The 17,666-nt window shown below is 48.6% G+C and overlaps 1 protein-coding gene across 1 annotated transcript; it reads left to right on the top strand.

The window, feature by feature from the left end:
• Positions 1 to 838: 838 nt before the first annotated feature.
• On the top strand, positions 839 to 16,980 carry MTF1 (metal regulatory transcription factor 1). The gene is made up of 11 exons (XM_082233242.1): positions 839 to 987; positions 1,768 to 2,228; positions 4,956 to 5,194; positions 6,706 to 6,837; positions 7,635 to 7,708; positions 8,143 to 8,276; positions 9,316 to 9,393; positions 9,662 to 9,764; positions 10,310 to 10,821; positions 11,008 to 11,071; positions 12,352 to 16,980. The coding sequence occupies exons 2-11, from the start codon at positions 1,818 to 1,820 to the stop codon at positions 12,831 to 12,833; spliced, it is 2,229 nt and encodes a 742-aa protein (XP_082089368.1). The 5' UTR covers positions 839 to 987; positions 1,768 to 1,817; the 3' UTR covers positions 12,834 to 16,980.
• Positions 16,981 to 17,666: the final 686 nt, after the last annotated feature.

Genomic DNA, 17,666 nt, shown 5'->3' with positions numbered 1-17,666 from the left:
TTGGCTGCCTGTTTCTGCCCTGCTCCCCTGGTGTGGTGATGGGGCACCTGCCAGGTTCTTTCAAGCAAAGAGCAGCCTTGATTGACTGGGTTACCACCTACACTGAGACTGGAGTGATAGGGAGTCGAGAAGGCAGGCAGGAGACCCCCCCCCTGTGCTCACTTGGGGCCCCTCCAGGCAACCTGCTCATTAACGAGCCTTTTAATTAGCAAGCCTCTAAATTATAGAGCCTTCTCCCTGACTTCAATAGTACCTGCTCATCCTGGGGTGCTTTTATAAACTGCTTTGGCATTATTATTGTTTTCAAATGAAATAGAGGTCTATAAAATAGATATGCCAAGGAGCGAATCGTCCTGCGTTCTTCAGGCTTTTAAAGCACCTCTCAATCATTCATCCACGCCACTCTTTTCCAGTGCATTCCCTCGCCCGCTTTCCAAGCTGCTCGAGCCTTTTTCGGGTGGGCAAAAAAACCGTTTCAACTCCAGCTACGCGCCGCGTCCTGCCTCCCGCCCCGGCATCTTCCCGTCCACTTCCCGCAAAACAGATGCAGCCTGGACTCGGTGCCAGAAGAGGCTTTTCGCTCTCCATAAGGGGAGGGAGGCTGCAAGGTCGGCCTTGCCAGGGTCTCGGATAATTCACAACAGCCCTGCAATGAAGACGCGCCCCGCCGACGCTCCAACTCCTCGCGGGTTTGAAGGCATCCGTCCCTCCCGAGTAGACACCGCCGACGCACCGCTCTAGCCTCTCTCCATCTGTGGTAGGAGGGGGCGTGGCCGGAAGAGGTGCTTTCCCGGCCTGCCCCGCGCTGCTCGGAAGCGGAAGCGCGAATGTCTGAGGAAACCTCGGGCGGACGGACCGAGCGAGCCGAGCGGACTGACGGGCGGGCGAGCGAGCGAGCGAGTGCTGGCGCTCGGGCTGTGCGTGGCAGCCGGGCAGGCGCCATGGCACTGACACGGGCCGGGCTGGGCCTGGAGCTGGACGCGGCCGGTGAGATGCGCGCGGTGCGGACAGGCGGCCCTGGAGCGAAGCGAGCCTGGAGCTCGGGCTGCCCCGAGGCTGGCCCTGTCCTCCTCCTCCCTGTCAGAGAGCCGCCCTCACGCGGCGACTCGTGGGTCACTGTCGGGGGTGGCGGCGAAGCGGGGCCGCGAATTCCTTTCCCCCACCGGGCGCGGCGGCAGCTCCTTGGGATTGTCGAAGCGGAGCTTGTTGGGGCGACAGAGCCCTCCTTCGGCTGAGTCTCTTTTCAGCCGCCGCCGCCTCCTCCTCCTGCTGCTGCGACTCTTTCAGTATTAAGCGGGGAGGGGCAATTAGCCAGCCTGGTGACCGAAAGAGTGACCCACATAATGTAGCCTTTCGGCTAGGACATTTGCAGAATTTTACAAGCAGTCGATGTATATACACGCATATCGTTGGCTTGTCTCCTTCAAAAGCCAGAAGGCGCCATGCAAAACCCAGCAAGTCTCCAATGCTAGGGCGGGGGGCGGGCGGGAAAAGAGGGAGAAGTAAGACTTTAAAGATGCATGTTTTTTGTAACATTAGCACGACACATTTTGACTCAAGTGAGCCTTCTGCAGGGAGTTATCTGTAGAAAATATAAGGGTGCTGGCTTCACTGCACTTTAAAAACCTTGTAAAGCACGAAGAACTGAAGCAACTATGTGCAATAAAGGAATCCTAAGACAGTAAATTGGGTGTCAAATGGAAAACAGTACTACTTACTGAATGTTCATGAGTTCTGACTGCTCTGTTCTACGTGATCTTTTTACAGGTGAGCTGTCTTATGTTCATTCCGTGACCCTTCTGGAATGCCACTAAACCATGGGGGAAAATAGTCCTGAGAATGTCATCTATTACAAAGTGGAGGAAGATGACTTGGCCCAGGATGATAAACTGTTGTGGTTTGTGGACAAGAATGGCCTTGTCCCATCCTCATCCAGGACAGTGTATGACAGAACAACAGTCCTCATTGAACAAGACCGAGGGCCATTGGAGGACGAGGAGGATGAAGGGCAGTGTGGGGATCACTTGCCTTTTCTACCTGATGGTCACGAGGACAGATTTCCTTTGATAGCTGACCATGAAGGAATGTCCCAGGGTTATGTTCAGCACATTATTTCTCCGGATCAGATTCATCTGACGATCAATCCTGGCTCAACTCCTATGCCACGAAACATTGAAGGAGCCACCCTTACTTTGCAGTCAGAGTGCCCTGAGACGAAACTGAAAGAAGTAAGTAGCAGACTCTACTCTAATCCTGCTCCTCTATCGGGAGGCCTGCCATATGACTGTATGCAAGCCTGTATTGCTTTTTGTGTTGCATTTAAAGCTCACGGGGTCAGTTCTGGAAAAGTCATCATCCAAAAACGCCCAAGAAAACAAATTTCCTGATTCTGTAGTGTTTGGCCTTTTCCCATACTTGTGTAAGAGAGGCTATGCCTAAGCTGATCCTGGATGTTTTCACATGTTGCTTTTCAAGTCAGGTTTTTATAATTCAAAAATGCACTGTTACACTTCCAAGTATCTTTAGGAAAAGGGTGAGCAGAGCTTCTCAGATTTTGGGGGGTGAGAGAGAGCAGTGGTTTCCCTTATATAGCAGGCATATAGACTTGCCTACTTTCCATACTAAGCAGTGCATGGTTGAAGGGAAGCTTTTGCTACTTTTTCATTCTATACACCCTGCATTGGGAGTTTTCACAATAGTAGAACATTATCGCTAGGGCTGTGTGTGCCATGTGTGATTTTTTAAATAAATGTTTCTGCACTGGGATAGAAAAACAAAAATCTATGACCAATATACATTATTCAGGTTTGCGCTGAGTGCCACATCTTGTAATAATGTATAGTCAACACTGTGCATAGGTGAGACAGAACAGACAATAACGGAGAGAAGCTCCGAACTGTCTGAGTTTTGATTTATGGATTAGCAGGAGGGTGTATGCTTTAGAGAAGCAGCTAAGAGATACTTCTTGACTTAAACCTTGGAATGACCCAGAAAATAATGAAGAGGGCCTTTAGTTTTTGGAGTGCTGATAATGAGCAAAATTCCTCAAGCTTTATTTTTTATGAATTAATCTATCTTGAATTTAAGGATGTTTTATTTGTTCAATTTATAAACAAGCAGGCACATACATTGAAACTGGCTTAAGAACTGGTGCGTCAGTCTTATCTGAATTGTGCTTCGGTTTATTGGCTCTCATCAAGACCATTACCAAGGCAAGTCATTGGTTCAGCACATCCACTGCTGTTCCCACAAATGTAACGGAGAAGTAGAACTTCTCTTATAAGGAAGCAGATTGAAACTTTGCACAAACAGAATCCTGAGAAAATGGGTTTAGAAGTTTGTTTCTGGCCCTTTGAAATCGTAGGTTGCAGTTTTAAGTCTGCAGATCTTAAAGCTGCTCTTTTGGTTTCAATATGATGGCCACAGTGTGGTTTGATGACTTCAGCCATATATAAGCCCAGTACTTCTGCAGATTTAGAGAAGGGCTGAAAGTTCTTTTGATATACCTTTTGCCTTCTCAAAAAAAATTTAGGAATATTGAGACTGACGTAACTTTAGGTATCATAGAATAACTATCTCTTTCTTCTGCTCTTATGGAGGACAAAATCCACCAGGAGCTTCTAGTCTATTGCCTTATGTACAAATGATAATTGAAAGCAGCTGCTTGGGAAATGGTGGCGGAAGAATACATATTTGTGTATGTCTGAGAATTACAGAAGGGAGCAGCATTTAATAACCTATCCTGAAGGAAAACTACTGTTCACATTTGATTATGACAGGGCCTTCTCCATGCTGGTGGACTCCCAACTCTCATGTCACCCCTGGCCATTGAGCAGGCTGGCTGCTGGAAATTAGAGTCCAGCACACAGGTGTTCCCCACCCACCCCGGTGTGAATAATACTTTGTTTAGTTGTAAATTAACATAACTTAGAAGTCACTGTTTGGGAAATATATGAATTAGTATCAATGGGAAACTTGATTTGATGCGTATGCCCCTTTGTCAGAGTCCCATTGGCACATTCTGTTGCCAACCTGATCTGACCTGCACATGGAGAACAAGCGCACCCTGTGCCAAAGGGAGCTTCCTTTGAAAGTTGTGCTGCTGACTGCTTTGGGAACCTGGCCAGAACCACAAAGTCTGGTCATCAACCCCACAGCTGGCAGTGGGAGTACAGGAGCAGCACATGGCAACCTTGGCAAAAAACTAAGTTAAGCCACTGAAATTAGTAATGTTGCATCAGTTGCCAAAAAAGGTCTCTGACCCTTCAGGTATCCAGAAAGATTACATTCTGCGGTTGTGCCTGTTTGTAAGTGGCACCAAACTGGGCAAAGTCTGAAGAGCTGAATAAAATATCTGAGCCTAAAGCACCGGTGACAATCCAGGGTCCATTGAGAAAGGGACAACAGTGGCAGCAGCAGGGTCTTTTCTCCTTGGAAACAGCACAGTCCACAATGGAGTGATAGCAGCTCAACCAGAAGGAGTAGCAGCAACATCTGTGAAGAGGGAGTTGGGGAGTGCTTTGCAGGGAATTGGGGGATGCACTTCTCTGCCTTAGGCCTCTCAAAACTAGGCAGGAATCTCTAGTCTCTCTTGTAATAATTTTAACCATCTGCAACCATTTCAGGAGTCTTTTTAGGTTCCAAAATTTTTCACGTGCAAACCCTCAGGCTACATAATCCCTTATGTTCATTTGTTTTCTTCTTATAACTAGCTTTCCTTTTCTTTCTTATTTTTGATACATTTTGCATGCTTTCTTTTTTTACCTGTAGAGGGAACATCTTTAAAACCTTCCCCTACCTACAGGGTCTTTTTTTTTTTGCAGCCAGTATTCATGATGGGCCTTTGGCCTGATCTAGCAGAGCTGTTTTTATGGCAACTCTTGAAGTTAACAGTGGAACCCTTTATGATTCTTTGATCAAGAATGGAAACTTAAAGTACATCATGTTTCTGGCAGGTGAAGCGTTACCAGTGCACATTTGAGGGCTGCCCTCGGACCTACAGCACCGCAGGTAACCTGCGCACCCACCAGAAGACACACCGCGGGGAGTACACTTTTGTGTGCAACCAAGAGGGGTGTGGAAAGGCCTTCCTAACATCCTATAGTCTCAAAATCCATGTTCGAGTCCACACCAAGGAGAAACCTTTTGAGTGTGATGTCCAGGGTTGTGAAAAAGCCTTCAATACACTGTACAGGTAAGAGCAGGAGCATTTCCTCCTCTGTCTCTCAAGACAGTGCCTTATTATACACACACAAATGAAATGTCAAAGATGTAACCACAATGTTAAGCCCAAGGGCAACTAAGTTGTGGCTCTCCCAGTGTTGTTGGACCTCCAACTCCAAGTAAACCCCAGCATGGCCAAAGTTCAGGGATGATGAGAGTTGTAGCCTAGCAACATCCAGAGAGGGACCTACAGGTTAGCCACCCATGCATTAAGTGAAACATCTTTCCTGGGGGAAATACTATTTTCCTTGCAGAAATCTCTCTCTCACACACACACCAGTTTTTGTTAGCTCCTCCGAAGTTTATTTCTCAAAGTCTAGTTTCCAATTGAAAGGCTGCTGTTCTAAGCTGCCTGCAAGGGTTTTGGAGAGGAGCCTACTTGACTGCTAGGAAGGTGCTTGGACTACTGCAATGCACTCTATGTGGGGCTACCTTTGAAGGTGACCTGGAAACTGCAATTAATCCAGAATGTGGCAGCTAGAATGGTGACTGGGAGTGGCCGCCAGGAACACATAACACCGGTCCTGAGAGATCTGTATTGGCTCCCAGTACATTTCTCAGCACAATTCAAAGTGTTGGTGCTGACCTTTAAAGCCCTAAACGGCTTCAGTCCTGTATACCTGAAGGAGCGTCTTCACCCCCATCGTTCAGCCCAGACACTGAGGTCCAATGCCGAGGGCCTTCTGGTGGTTCCCTCATTGTGAGAAGTGAGGTTACAGGGAACCAGGCAGAGGGCCTTCTCGGTAGTGGCACCCGCCCTGTGGAACACCCTCCCATCAGATGTCAAGGAAATAAGCAGCTATCCTGTTTTTAAAAGACATCTGAAGGCAGCCCTGGTTAGGGAAGTTTTTAATATTTAATGCTGTATTGTTTTTAACACTCAACTGGGAGCTGCCCAGAGTGGCTGGGGAAACTCAGCCAGATGGGCGGGGCATAAATAATAAATTATCATTACTATTATTATTATTATTTCAAGGACACGGGTGGCGCTGTGGGCTAAAGCCTCAACGCCTAGGGCTTGCCGATCGAAAGGTCGGCGGTTCGAATCCCCGCGGCGGGGTGCGCTCCCGCTGCTCGGTCCCAGCGCCTGCCCACCTAGCAGTTCGAAAGCACCCCCGGGGGGCAAGTAGATAAATAGGTACCGCTTACCAGCGGGAAGGTAAACGGCGTTCCGTGTGCGGCTCTGGCTCGCCAGAGCAGCGATGTCACGCTGGCCACGTGACCCGGAAGTGTCCCCGGACAGCGCTGGCCCCCGGCCAATAGATGTGAGATGGGCGCACAAACCCCACAGTCTGTCAAGACTGGCCCGTTCGGGCAGGGGTACCTTTACCTTTACCTTTACCTATTATTATTATTATTATTATTATTAGCTGATTTTGCTTCTCGGATAGAAGCTGCTGTTTCCCTGTGCCTCCCTTGTTGGTGAGGCTCAGTTCAGAAGAAAGAGGCCTGTGGTAATGGAGCCCACTTCTTTCCTTGTAGGTTAAAAGCCCATCAGAGGCTTCACACGGGAAAAACATTTAACTGTGAATCAGAGGGTTGCAGCAAGTACTTCACCACACTCAGTGACCTACGGAAACACATTCGGACCCACACCGGAGAGAAGCCATTCAGGTGAGCCAGCTGGCTGGAGGCCCTGATGAATCCTGGGTCCTTTGTCAAGCCTTCTGCTGTAGAACAGGCCTAGTTTCTCCTAGCTTCCTGTCTGGCCCTACATGGGGGGTTTGGACTCTTACTCTTGAGCCACATGGCTTTTGACTCCTCTCTGGCCTGCAAAGTGTTGGTATTGAGGCTTTCTTGCCCTGGGTCCATCTTTAGTGAATGTCCTGTGTGTCTGGCAGGACCCATATAGCCTTTCAAATACATCATCATTCACCTAGTATTTTTGTTGCCCTGTGGTTGTAATCCACATGTGGGGAACTGGTGGCCCTCTAGATGTTGTTGGACTCCAACTTCCACCAGTCCCAGCTTGTGTTGCCAAGGTCAGGTGAGGAGAGTTGTAATGTAATGTAGCAACACCTGGGGGTTCCCACCACTTTGCTGCTTAGGAGAATTTCAGCAGCAGTCCCAGTACTGCAGTAGTGGGAGAAGTCACCGGTGCAGGGTTTTCTCTCATTGCAGGTCCTCAAAGGCCCAGGAGCCCTGCCCCATGCTGATGGTGCCCTGGTCAACTACTGAGCTCCATCTCAGTGGGATTGTGAGACTGCATTGGCGGATGTTCTGCTTGCTCTCTTTAAGTCTTCCCTAAGTTATAATACCATGTTCAAGAGCAGGGCTTCCCTTCTGCAGAACTTTCCACTACCCTGTGTGCAGATTAATGCATGGCCTGAGGCTGCTGGGAAGCAAGAGGTGTGATTGGAACTGGTTTCTGCATGAAGCTCCTTGCTGATTTCTCCATCCCTCTCCTGTAGGTGTGATCATGATGGCTGTGGAAAAGCCTTTGCTGCAAGCCACCACCTGAAGACGCATGTCAGGACCCACACCGGTAAGGCTGGGTCTATTGAATCTCTTTCCTGCTTCCTTAATGCTAAGCAGCTGCAGCCTAGATGTGGCCTCATGGAGAAGATGTTTGGCGCAGCTTGCCTGATAGGTCTGAGTGGTTAGATGATGCTGACTCAAAATAAAAGGCCAGTTAAAAGTTTAATAAACTCAACCTTGCTGAAAGCAGCCCAGGATATCTTGGGAAGGAGAAGGGAGCACTTTATGAGGTGACAGTCAGGCCACATTATTTTGTGTTGAAGCCTGCCAAATCAGGATCTTGTACAATGGGCTCCTGGGCACCCCTTACCCCTTACACACACTGAGCATGGGAGTGTGATTTAGTCTCTGGCTCAGTATTAGCGATCCTGGAGCTGCTGAGCAACAAGGAACCCAGAGAGTGTTGGATGTGTACAAATCCATAGATTTTTGCCATTGTAGGTGAAAGACCTTTCTTCTGTCCCAGTGATGGCTGCGAGAAGACTTTCAGCACACAATATAGCCTCAAGAGTCACATGAAGGGACATGAGAAGGGGCCCTCCTATGCTATGCTGTCCAACAACAGCATCTCTGAGGTGGGTGCCTTTTTCTCAGAGAAAATGTCGTTATTGGTGCACTAGATAGCATGGTGTGCCTTGGTGAGTGCCTGTCAGTATCCAGAACTCTTGTGGAAATCCAGCTCCTTTGGGACCTTTGCAGGTGAAATTACACATGCATGCAGAAAGGTAATCTGCTTTTTCACACAGTGCATCGTGCTGTGGAACTCTCTGCCACTCAAAGAGATTGATGGCTCGATATGAGCAACACTGTCTGTATCTGTAAAATATGTTTATATGCTAATGCTATAATCGTAATGCTGGTGTTCTTGTTCTTATGGAAGTCTAAAGATGAGCCTAGTTAGATGTGTAATGGATTTCAGGAATGCTGATTTATTAGGTTCAAAAAAATGCTAGATAGGGAAACTGAATATAAATGCAGACTAGATAAACTGATGGGGGAAAGTAGCCCAAGAAGGGTTAGAATTCCTGAAAAAGGAGCGGAATCACAAAAAATCCCAGTGAGACAGAGAAATGGGAAACCTCTAAGAAAATGAATGCTTCTGCACAACAATCTTTGTAAGGAGTTCAAAAAAATGAAAAGGCATGTCTAAGAAATCGGAGGGGCAGGTCATCAAAGATGGGCACAGATAAGTAGCTCAGACTTGTAGGGACAGTGTCAGAAAAGCCCCTGTCTGTGATCCCAGAGAGTCACTGTTAGCCACATAGACAGTGCTATTGATCAAGGGCCTGGCTCAGTACAAGGCAGTTTCCTCTTTTCCTGTGTCATCCCAACAGCCATAGTGAGGGCCTTTGTGAATCCTTGGGGATAAATGGCATTTGTTGTAGTTTCCTTCTGCTACCAGCTGCCTTTCTCAGTTAGTGATCTGTGACATTTCACATAAAATTTTTAAAGAAAGGGATAGAAAATGTATTTGGGCCTAAGTCTCTGATCACCCTCACTGTTGATAAGTCAAGGACTAGTGCTCTTGAAGAGACTGGCATTGTGGGGCTATAACCAAGCTCATAGTTGCAACTGCTGCATTGCTTAATGTAGGCTTCCTCTCCACCTCTGCAGGATACAAACCACTCACTCTGTCTCAGTGACTTGAGCCTCATGTCCACAGATTCAGAACTGCGGGATAATTCAAATCCAGTAAGTATCACTTCTGACAGCACAGTGGACAATGTGGGTCATAGAAGCAGCCTTCTGCCATTTTTTAAAGAGCTCACCTTCCGCCATTCCTGTGGTGGACTTCTGTGGTGTGGCTGGAAGCAAGCAGGCTTCTTGTATCTCCCTGAGCCAGGTGCTTCAGGGATGTCTGTTCTGAGCAATGCAGCCTGAGTGTATTGGTGGCCTCGCCACCAGGCTCAACCACAGACCAGCTGACTTTGCATGCCTCACTGCTCCCTCCTTTCCCCAGATGCATGGACAAGACCTGAGTACAATCTCACCAGCAAGCATTTTTGAGTCCATGTTCCAGAGTCCGGAGCCTCCTGTAAATCAGGAAGACGCTCAGCACACAGGTACAAGTCTGCATCTTCTCTTTCATTTGTTCCATAGATCATTATTAATCTTGGACAGCACAGAGAATTTAGTGAACTGCCCCAAAAGCTTAACAAGTGGAGGCCTTGGTAGGCTTTTGGTGTCAGGTGTGCAGGGGTGTTTGGTTGGTGGGAATTATACGTGCTGCATCATACTATAATTCACAGAGCAAAGCTAATGAAGAAAAACACTCTCTGGTAGCCCTGGGTGGGAGAAGAAAGGCCCAAAGGGGATTAGCCTGTTTGAGGAAGCCTGAGATGGACTGCATTGAATAAAAATGCAGTGACTACATAACGTTTGCTGTCTGTGGCTTCCATGAGTCTCACCAGAGCTCAGACAGCAAGAGCAGTGTATGGCCAGTGAGGCCTCCCTTTTGCAAATGCCATGGGCCTTCTTGATATAAATGCTGGTGCTGTTTCTGCCTGGGCTACCATCCAGATGTGTCATGGCCACAGCTGGGATCCTGCATGAAGTGCTTTTCAGGATCCTACTAAAGCTTTCTCACCATATGCTTCTCTTTTGGCAGACGCCTTGGTTAAAGATTTTGGTGGTGATGCAGACCCAGCCCCTGCTGCCCAGCCACCCCTTGGAGAAGCTGCTCCTTTGTCTCTGCCACTTGTTCTTCAGCTTGGCATCTCTGAGCCTTCTCCCCCAGCACTGCTTCCTGCCTCCACTGGCACTCAGCAAGCAGCCTACGGAACCCCTGCCGCTGTCCTCCAGTCTCCAGAAGTGCCTGCTCCTAATAGCACACTCTTTGCACCCAACCCCCAGGACTTCCTACAGCACATTCAGGCATCTCCACAGCCTGTTGGGAATCCCCCTGTCCCAGCAGCAGCACCGAGTGTTGCTGAGGTCCTCCCCAGTGGGGTTCAGACTGTGCCTGTTGGAGGGAACTCTGTGCTGGCTGGCAGCCCAACCATCACCATCACCCCATCACAAAGTGCAGCCATTCTGCAGTCCAGCATTGTCATGGGAGAGCAAAACCTCCAGTGGATTTTGAATGGTGCCAGCAGGACCTCCCAGAACCAAGAACAAATGGTGAGTGACCTGAATCCCATGCTTCAGCCCAGAACGTGTTATGAAGAGGGATTGAGGGCTCCAGCAGGTGGGGTAGAGCTGGCACTGCCCTGTTTCCAGAGTGGGCTGGGGTACTAATATACTGTTTGTTGATTTCTGGACTTGGCCCTTGCATTCAAAAGTCTTTTTTCTTTCCTTATGCCAAAGCCACAGGCTCCAGTGCTGGAGAAGGTCTTCTTTACCACTGCCCTTCCTGTTGCTGGTAATGCAGGTAAGTGACACATCCAGGGATGACAGTCTTCCCTTTCATCACTGACACTCACAAGGGCAGATGCTGAATGGGCTGGAGCTTGTGTCATGTCAGGCAGGCAAGGGGGGCTGGGAGGGGGCCGTTGAGGAACTTGCCATTAGCTTTCTTCTTTGGGGTGTATTAGCACTCAGTGAGGGATAAATCCTCATCCCAGGGCATTTGCTTCCCTCCGCTTCTCTCAGTGAGTGAAATCAAAGGAAATACATCACCTTCCCATGTATTTGACCTGTGTGCGTCCCTCTGTCATATTATTTCAAATTTATTTATTCTTCATGAATAAATTGTATAAATTCCAAAGGGAGCCCAGCCCAGCTCACAAGAATAAAATGACATAAAAACATTGTTAGCATTGTTGAAATATTACAGAAAGCAAATAAAACCAGCCATGTACAAGCTTCATAAAACTATTGGCCAAATGCCTGGATAAATAAAATAGTTCTATGTTTCCTGAATGCAAGTAAAGGGGTGGGGGGCTTCCTGATTTCCCTTGGGAGGGAGTTCCATAGCTGTGGAGGTGCCACCAAAAATTCCCTGTGTCTCAGGTGCCTGTCCTTTGCACTGCTACTCCTAGTGAGGGGCCTCTTTCCCCAGATCACTGGATGGTGCTGGTGAGGCCACTCTTAAAGTTACTTGGTTCTATATATTCATATTAACCCCTTAAATTGGGCCTAGTGGCTTATGCAGTGGCCTGAGAAGTGAGATGATACAATCTCTTGCCATACTGTACAATAGCTAGGTGGCACAGCAGTCAGTCAACCTGGAAGAAAAAATGTGAGAGCACCTTTTAGCTATGAGTGACTGGGCCATGTGAACTTTAACCCCAGGTTATGGACTAACAGTTGAGCCAGAGAGAATGATTCATTCCTCTCTGAGCAGAAAATGGTTACTGGGTGACACAACCCTGCAGCCAGGTCGGCTGCTAGAGAGTCTGTGTCACCCTGTTTGGTTTCTGATTCCTCCAGTTTTGTTCCATCACCTGAGCTTCCTGTTGCCTCAGCCTCAGGCCAGGAATAGGCATACTTGATCCCAGCAGCACCCAAGCTTTGCACCTGGTGTCAGGCATGCAGAGGGAGAGAGGGAATGTGGGGGAATCATGTCGTGAGAACAGGCTGGCAGCAGTGGTGGGTGGCAAAACGTGCATTTCTTCCCATTAGCATTTCTGTTGGGAAGCCCTGAGAGGTACAGATGGACAGGCGCAGGTGAGTGCTGGTGCCTCTGAACTGACTGTTGTTTGTCCCCAGGGAGCTCTGTGCAGCAGATTGGCCTGAGTGTGCCCGTGATCATCATCAAGCAGGAGGAAGCCTGTCAGTGCCAGTGTGCCTGCCGGGACTCAGCCAAGGACAAAGCCAGCAGCAAGAAGCAGAACTGCTCCTCACAGGGCTCCAAGGCATCAGGGGAGCCTCCTGCGGCAGCACCAGCGCCTCCACCTCAACCCTTTCCCATCAACTTGGCTGCCAGCACCTCCTCTGCTGCTGCTGCTGTTGGTGCCACCACCACCCTCTCTTCCACGTTGCCTCCTTGCGAGCAAAGCACTCTGGCAGGGAACCCCTCAGACTCACAGAACCACTCCCTAAGTGCCATGGATGTCTCAGACTTCCTCTCTCTCCAGAGTCCCGAGGCTTCCGCCTCCGCCTCCTCCCCACTGATTCCAATTGAAGCCCTGCTACAAGGGGAGGAGGAGCTTGCCCTGGGCGGAGGCCGTGGTGGCAGCTTCCTCAAGTGAAAAGGCGAAGGCAGTCCTGTCTCTTTATTACGTTGGCTTGTTGTGACATGAACCCAAGCATCACTCTGAGCGAGTTTTGAGGGCCGGCTGCTCTCTGGTTGCACCTTGCCAGGGGCACGGGAGGTTCTAGTTACAGCTCCTTGGGGGTGCCTTTACTACTAAGTGTGCACTATTATGGGGGGAGGGGGAGAGAGAAGAAATGTTTGTTTGTTTGTGAGGGAGGGAGGAGCAAGACTGTGAGGCGATCTCTTGTTGTAGAGGCAGCTGCACTTTGGCAAAGTGGTGGACGGGGAGACTTGAGTGCTGAAATGCAGGCCAGGCACATCATCATCATCATCTTCATCATCTCTCCAGAGTTTGCACATGTAACTCAGTCGGCTTGCTCCAGAGTAGGGGCCCTGTGGTTCCCACATCTTTTGACAGATTACCTGCTTGGAAGGGCGAGTGCTGCTGCCTCTTTCCAGGTGGGCTGCTTGGGGGTTTGCACAAGTTCAGCGGCTGAGAGGATTTGCACTGATGCAGCTTGATCAGAAACAGTCACCCAGCACAGCAGCTTCTGGGGCTGAAAACGCCCCTGTGGAAGCTTGTAAGGCCTTTGCAAAGGTGGATTGGCAGAGGTGCCTGTAGAAGACTCAGCTAGTGAGGAGGGGCTGCTTCTGCCACTTAGGACCCACCCAGCTAGTTCTGGCAAAGCCCATTCCCTGAATGTCTCATGGCTGCGTCATGTCACGAAAGTGCTGATGCTAAGCTGGCCAGTCCTCCCAACCCTCCAGTCCCGTCCCTCCCCCCCAGGTTTCCTCTTCGCTGTTCAGCCTTCCCAGTCCCGCTCTCAGCCTGTGCATTGGAAGGGGCATCCTTTCTTCTAACTTACTCAGGGTAAAATCCTAACACAGACTGCCCCTCCCTCTCCAAAAGCCTCTAAGGTTTCAATGTCGCCTCGGAAATGTTTTATTTATATGCCATTGTTACTTTTTAAAAAATAGATGCCATTCATACATAGTGTTCTGTTTGGTAGCCAGCCTCCTTGTGTTCTAAGGGAGACTTCATTCATCATGTAGGCAGAATATTTGCCTGGCAGACAGCGGCTGTGGGGTGATGGCAGGCTGGACAGGAACACCAACAGGAGTTGCGGAGTAGAAGGGACTTGAGTGTGTATTTGTCTAGCTTCAGTGACAAGCTACCTCTGCTAAAATCCCCTCTTCTCCACAACTGTTGAAAGTGTGTGAGCAGCCCACCTGGCCACCCAGTCTGAAGGGCAGGCTTAGGTGTGTTGATGGGTAGCAGAAGGATCATCTGCTCTCAAGCATCCCCTAGGCAGTAGCAGGGCAGAGACTGTCCTTGGGCTGGAGATCTTTTGGCTGCAACAGTTGGTTGGCCTGCTGCCTCTTGGCCATAGGGCATAGGCGATTGCTTGTCCTAGAACTCCAGGTGTGACGGGATTTGGTACTCTTTGCAGGGCTTCTCACTTTAGCAAACAGCTGGGGACTTGGGTGAGCAGAGCCCGGAGAGCTGCCTGTGACAGCAGCCTGTCCTGTCTTGCAGGCCGCTTTAGGCAAACTTTGTCTGGCACTGCTGCCCTGCTTGGGTGTGTCTGGGAGGGCTGCACACGGTGGTGGAGAACAGGACAGCCCTTGGGGTTCTGTTCCTTTATTTATTTATTGTGTTGTTGTTGTCGTTGTTGTTGTTGTTAAATTGACCATACAGACTGGAGCCTTTTGAATCCCTCTCCTCCTCTTCCTGTGCTGATGAGGGTTGCAGAGCCCAAGGTACCCCATATTCAGGTGTGGGGAGGGTGCCAGGCTGGGCAGTCAAGAACTGGACTTTGCACAGTTCAACCCCTGAGCTGCTGAACGTCTGTGACTTCCAGGCCTGCAGGGAGGCTCAAGGTTGGGTGGCTTGGTCAGGCAAAGGAACCAGGGGGCAACTGAGGACTTATTTCTGACCCCTATAAAGACCCTACTGGGGGTGGAGTCTGCTGCATTTGCTGGAAGCTGCTGCTGCTGCTGGAGTCTAGAGAAGGAAACATTTTGCTGGGGCTCCTCCAATGACACTAACATGCTGGGCTCTAAAATGCACTTTAGTTCTCTTTAAACTGACTGCTGCAATTTTCTTTTGTAAATAACTTTTCACAAAGTTATTAGGGTTCTTTCCCTCCTTTACCCCCTCTGAGTAAAAGTTAAATGTGGTTACGCAAAAAGAGCACTTAACCTCTGTGCAATATGTGTAGCTAGGCGTGGCGTCCTCGTACGCTCTGTGTGTGCGTCCAATGCGTGTCCATGTGCGTGCGTGTGAGATTAACAGAATTGATGTGGGAACTGGCTAAGCTGTGTGCTCTGCCTTCTTCAGACTTATGCATGTTTTAAGCAAATGTCCAGTCTATGCAAAACTTCCACTAGGAGCCTGAACTGAATGGAATCAGGTTGGGTCACTCACTCATTCCGAGGTGACTTTGGTTACAGTTGGATACATTCATAGGGTCGCAGCTGCCATCCTTGTCTTCTGAATGCCCCAGAGAGGGAAGTGGAGGGCAGGGAGCCAGATGCAAGCCGTCCTTACATTGGCATGCAGCACCTTCTAGGGTGGATGTCACATTCCTGCCTTACTGCACTGCAAGGGTCTCTACTGCAAAACTGGAAAAACCCTTTATTTCCCCAAAAGGAGTAGTATTTTCCTCCTCCACCTTCTCCAAGCACATTGCTAGTGATTGATCTGTAGAAGTGAGCTATTCAAAATGCTAAAGGTGCAAACGAGAGAACCTACTCTTGAGAAATAAGAGACACAGAAGGAGGCAGCTGCATTGCCTACTAGCTACCCTCTGCAAAACCACAAAAGGAAAAGCTTATTCTTTTTAACATTACACACTCTGGATTTTTCTTTTTTTTATCAGAGTATTATTTCTCCTTTATGTCTTTTAGAAATTGTGTCTCCAGTTTTGGGTTTTTGTTGTTTAAATAAGCATCCCGTGTAGCTGGGTTGAGGGCTGACCTTTCAGCTTTTTCCATCTTACATTGTTTCATTTGGAGGTTTGGACTCTGGTTCTGCACTGAGAAATGCCAAGGAAACTGGATATTTATGTAGGGTGTGTGTGTGTGTATGTGTGTTTGTGCGCGCGTGCGCGTGTGTGTGTGTGTCTCTGTTTGGGGAAACGGTGTGTAGCCCACACTGTCTTCTTAGTCGTATGCATGCTGGCCAAAAATGGTTTCTATGCAGTGGACACTTTCAAGGAAATGCAGTTTCTACTTTCCTTAACAAATGAGTGTTTTGGCTTTTTGTTCCCCTCATATGAACTTCACTGGTAAAGCCCAGGGAGATATTTTAATTTTTATTCTTCTGCAATCTGTTCATAGAAATGGCTCATTCCTTTGCTCTGCAGTGTTGTGTCTTTCCAAATGCTCTTTTTTGTGGGGAAATGGGAAGGAGCTGCCATTCATTCTGGCAGAGACAGAAGTTAAGGTTCCTGGGGTACCTGAGAGAGGGTTTAGGCTGCCTCTTTCCCAGTCACTGCGGGTAGGGAGATGTGACCATCTGTTAACACTGCATGTGTGAGATAGAGGTGGGGGGGGGAGAGAAAAACCTTGCACAAGGGGGAATTTCAATCCCCTTTCCCATAACTGCCACCTTCCCACATGGTGTGTGGGCTTGTGCCCTAGAGTGGTGTAACTGGAGGCCCCCAAAGGCTCTCGGGTAACTTTTGCAAAGTGCCTTTCTGGGTCTCCCCTCCTAGCCCGGATTTCCTCCACAACAACACATGGCATTGCTATGGCTCCATTCCAGAGCTATGCAAGGAGTGAAGCGGAGATCATTTGAAGTTGCCAGTTTCTCTCAGGAGTATGTGTTTTGTGTTTAAACAAATTTAATTTAACTGAAACATGGGAACAAATGTCCTTGCATTGAGTGATGTGAAGATGTTAGTTACAGGTACAGTACTTCCAAAGGAAGAGCCTCTCCAAAACCCCAGAAGCATAAACATGAATTTGTATTTTTGAAGAATGTAAAATGTGAAATAACCGTGTTTGCTTAACTGCTCCATTTTGTATAAAATTAATATTGTACTTTGAAATACCTGCAAGGAAGTGGAAATTAATTTTTTAATTGAAAGCAATATTAATACCACTGGGATCCTAATTAAATGCTTATTTAAATCTGGTGCTTTTGGAGGAATTATTTCTGGAGGTGAAGAGAATTATTTTCAACAGGTTTTAGCTTAGTGACAGAGCACACACTTTGTATGCAGAAGGTCCCTGGTGTTCCCCGAGATTCTGAAGGCTTCCCCGAGATTCTGAAGACCTACTTAGACAATATTGAGCTAAATGGACCAAAAGTATGAATTGGGATAATGCAGCTGCTTGTGTTTCAATGTACTGGAGAAGGCAAGAATGCAGTGCTCCAGTCTGCCTGAGCTGAAGTTTAGGAGGAAGTGGTAGCTGGAGATTTAATCCAATAATTAGCTGACCCAGAAGAGTGACATTGCCCCAAGTGAGGTATTCCATCTTTAGTTTGTGGACAGGGTTAGTGCATCCACAATGCCCCATGCCCTGGAAAGCTGCTGACTGGGCTACTGTAATGCATTGTAGAGGGCTTCTCCCACAGGCACCTGGCAATTGTGGGAAGAGGATGCTGGACTAGATGGGCTCTTGATTTTCACTGTGTGTCCTGCGAGGGAAAACCTGATCAGTCGATGAGACAGGGTGGAGCCTTCTCTGTGGTGGCGCCCCATTGAGAGAATGCTGCCTCTCCCTCCTGGTTGACTAGTGCTGAGGAGGAACCTGGGGTCGGGGGCGCTTTGCCCAAACACTAGGATGAGCCCAAGGGGGCAAATGCTTCTCGCATCTG

This window comes from Podarcis vaucheri (genome assembly GCF_965113315.1).
Source record: "Podarcis vaucheri genome assembly, chromosome: 7".
Classification (NCBI taxonomy): domain Eukaryota; kingdom Metazoa; phylum Chordata; class Lepidosauria; order Squamata; family Lacertidae; genus Podarcis; species Podarcis vaucheri.
This window is presented reverse-complemented; position numbering and strand designations above follow the sequence as displayed.

Excerpts from the sequence above, each read along its gene's own strand:
- MTF1 (XM_082233242.1), top strand. The coding sequence starts at position 1,818 with ATGGGGGAAAATAGTCCTGAGAATGTCATCTATTACAAAGTGGAGGAA. Across the intron at positions 2,229-4,955 it reads CTGAGACGAAACTGAAAGAA|GTGAAGCGTTACCAGTGCAC; the intron begins GTAAGTAGCAGA and ends TGTTTCTGGCAG. Across the intron at positions 9,765-10,309 it reads GGAAGACGCTCAGCACACAG|ACGCCTTGGTTAAAGATTTT; the intron begins GTACAAGTCTGC and ends CTCTTTTGGCAG.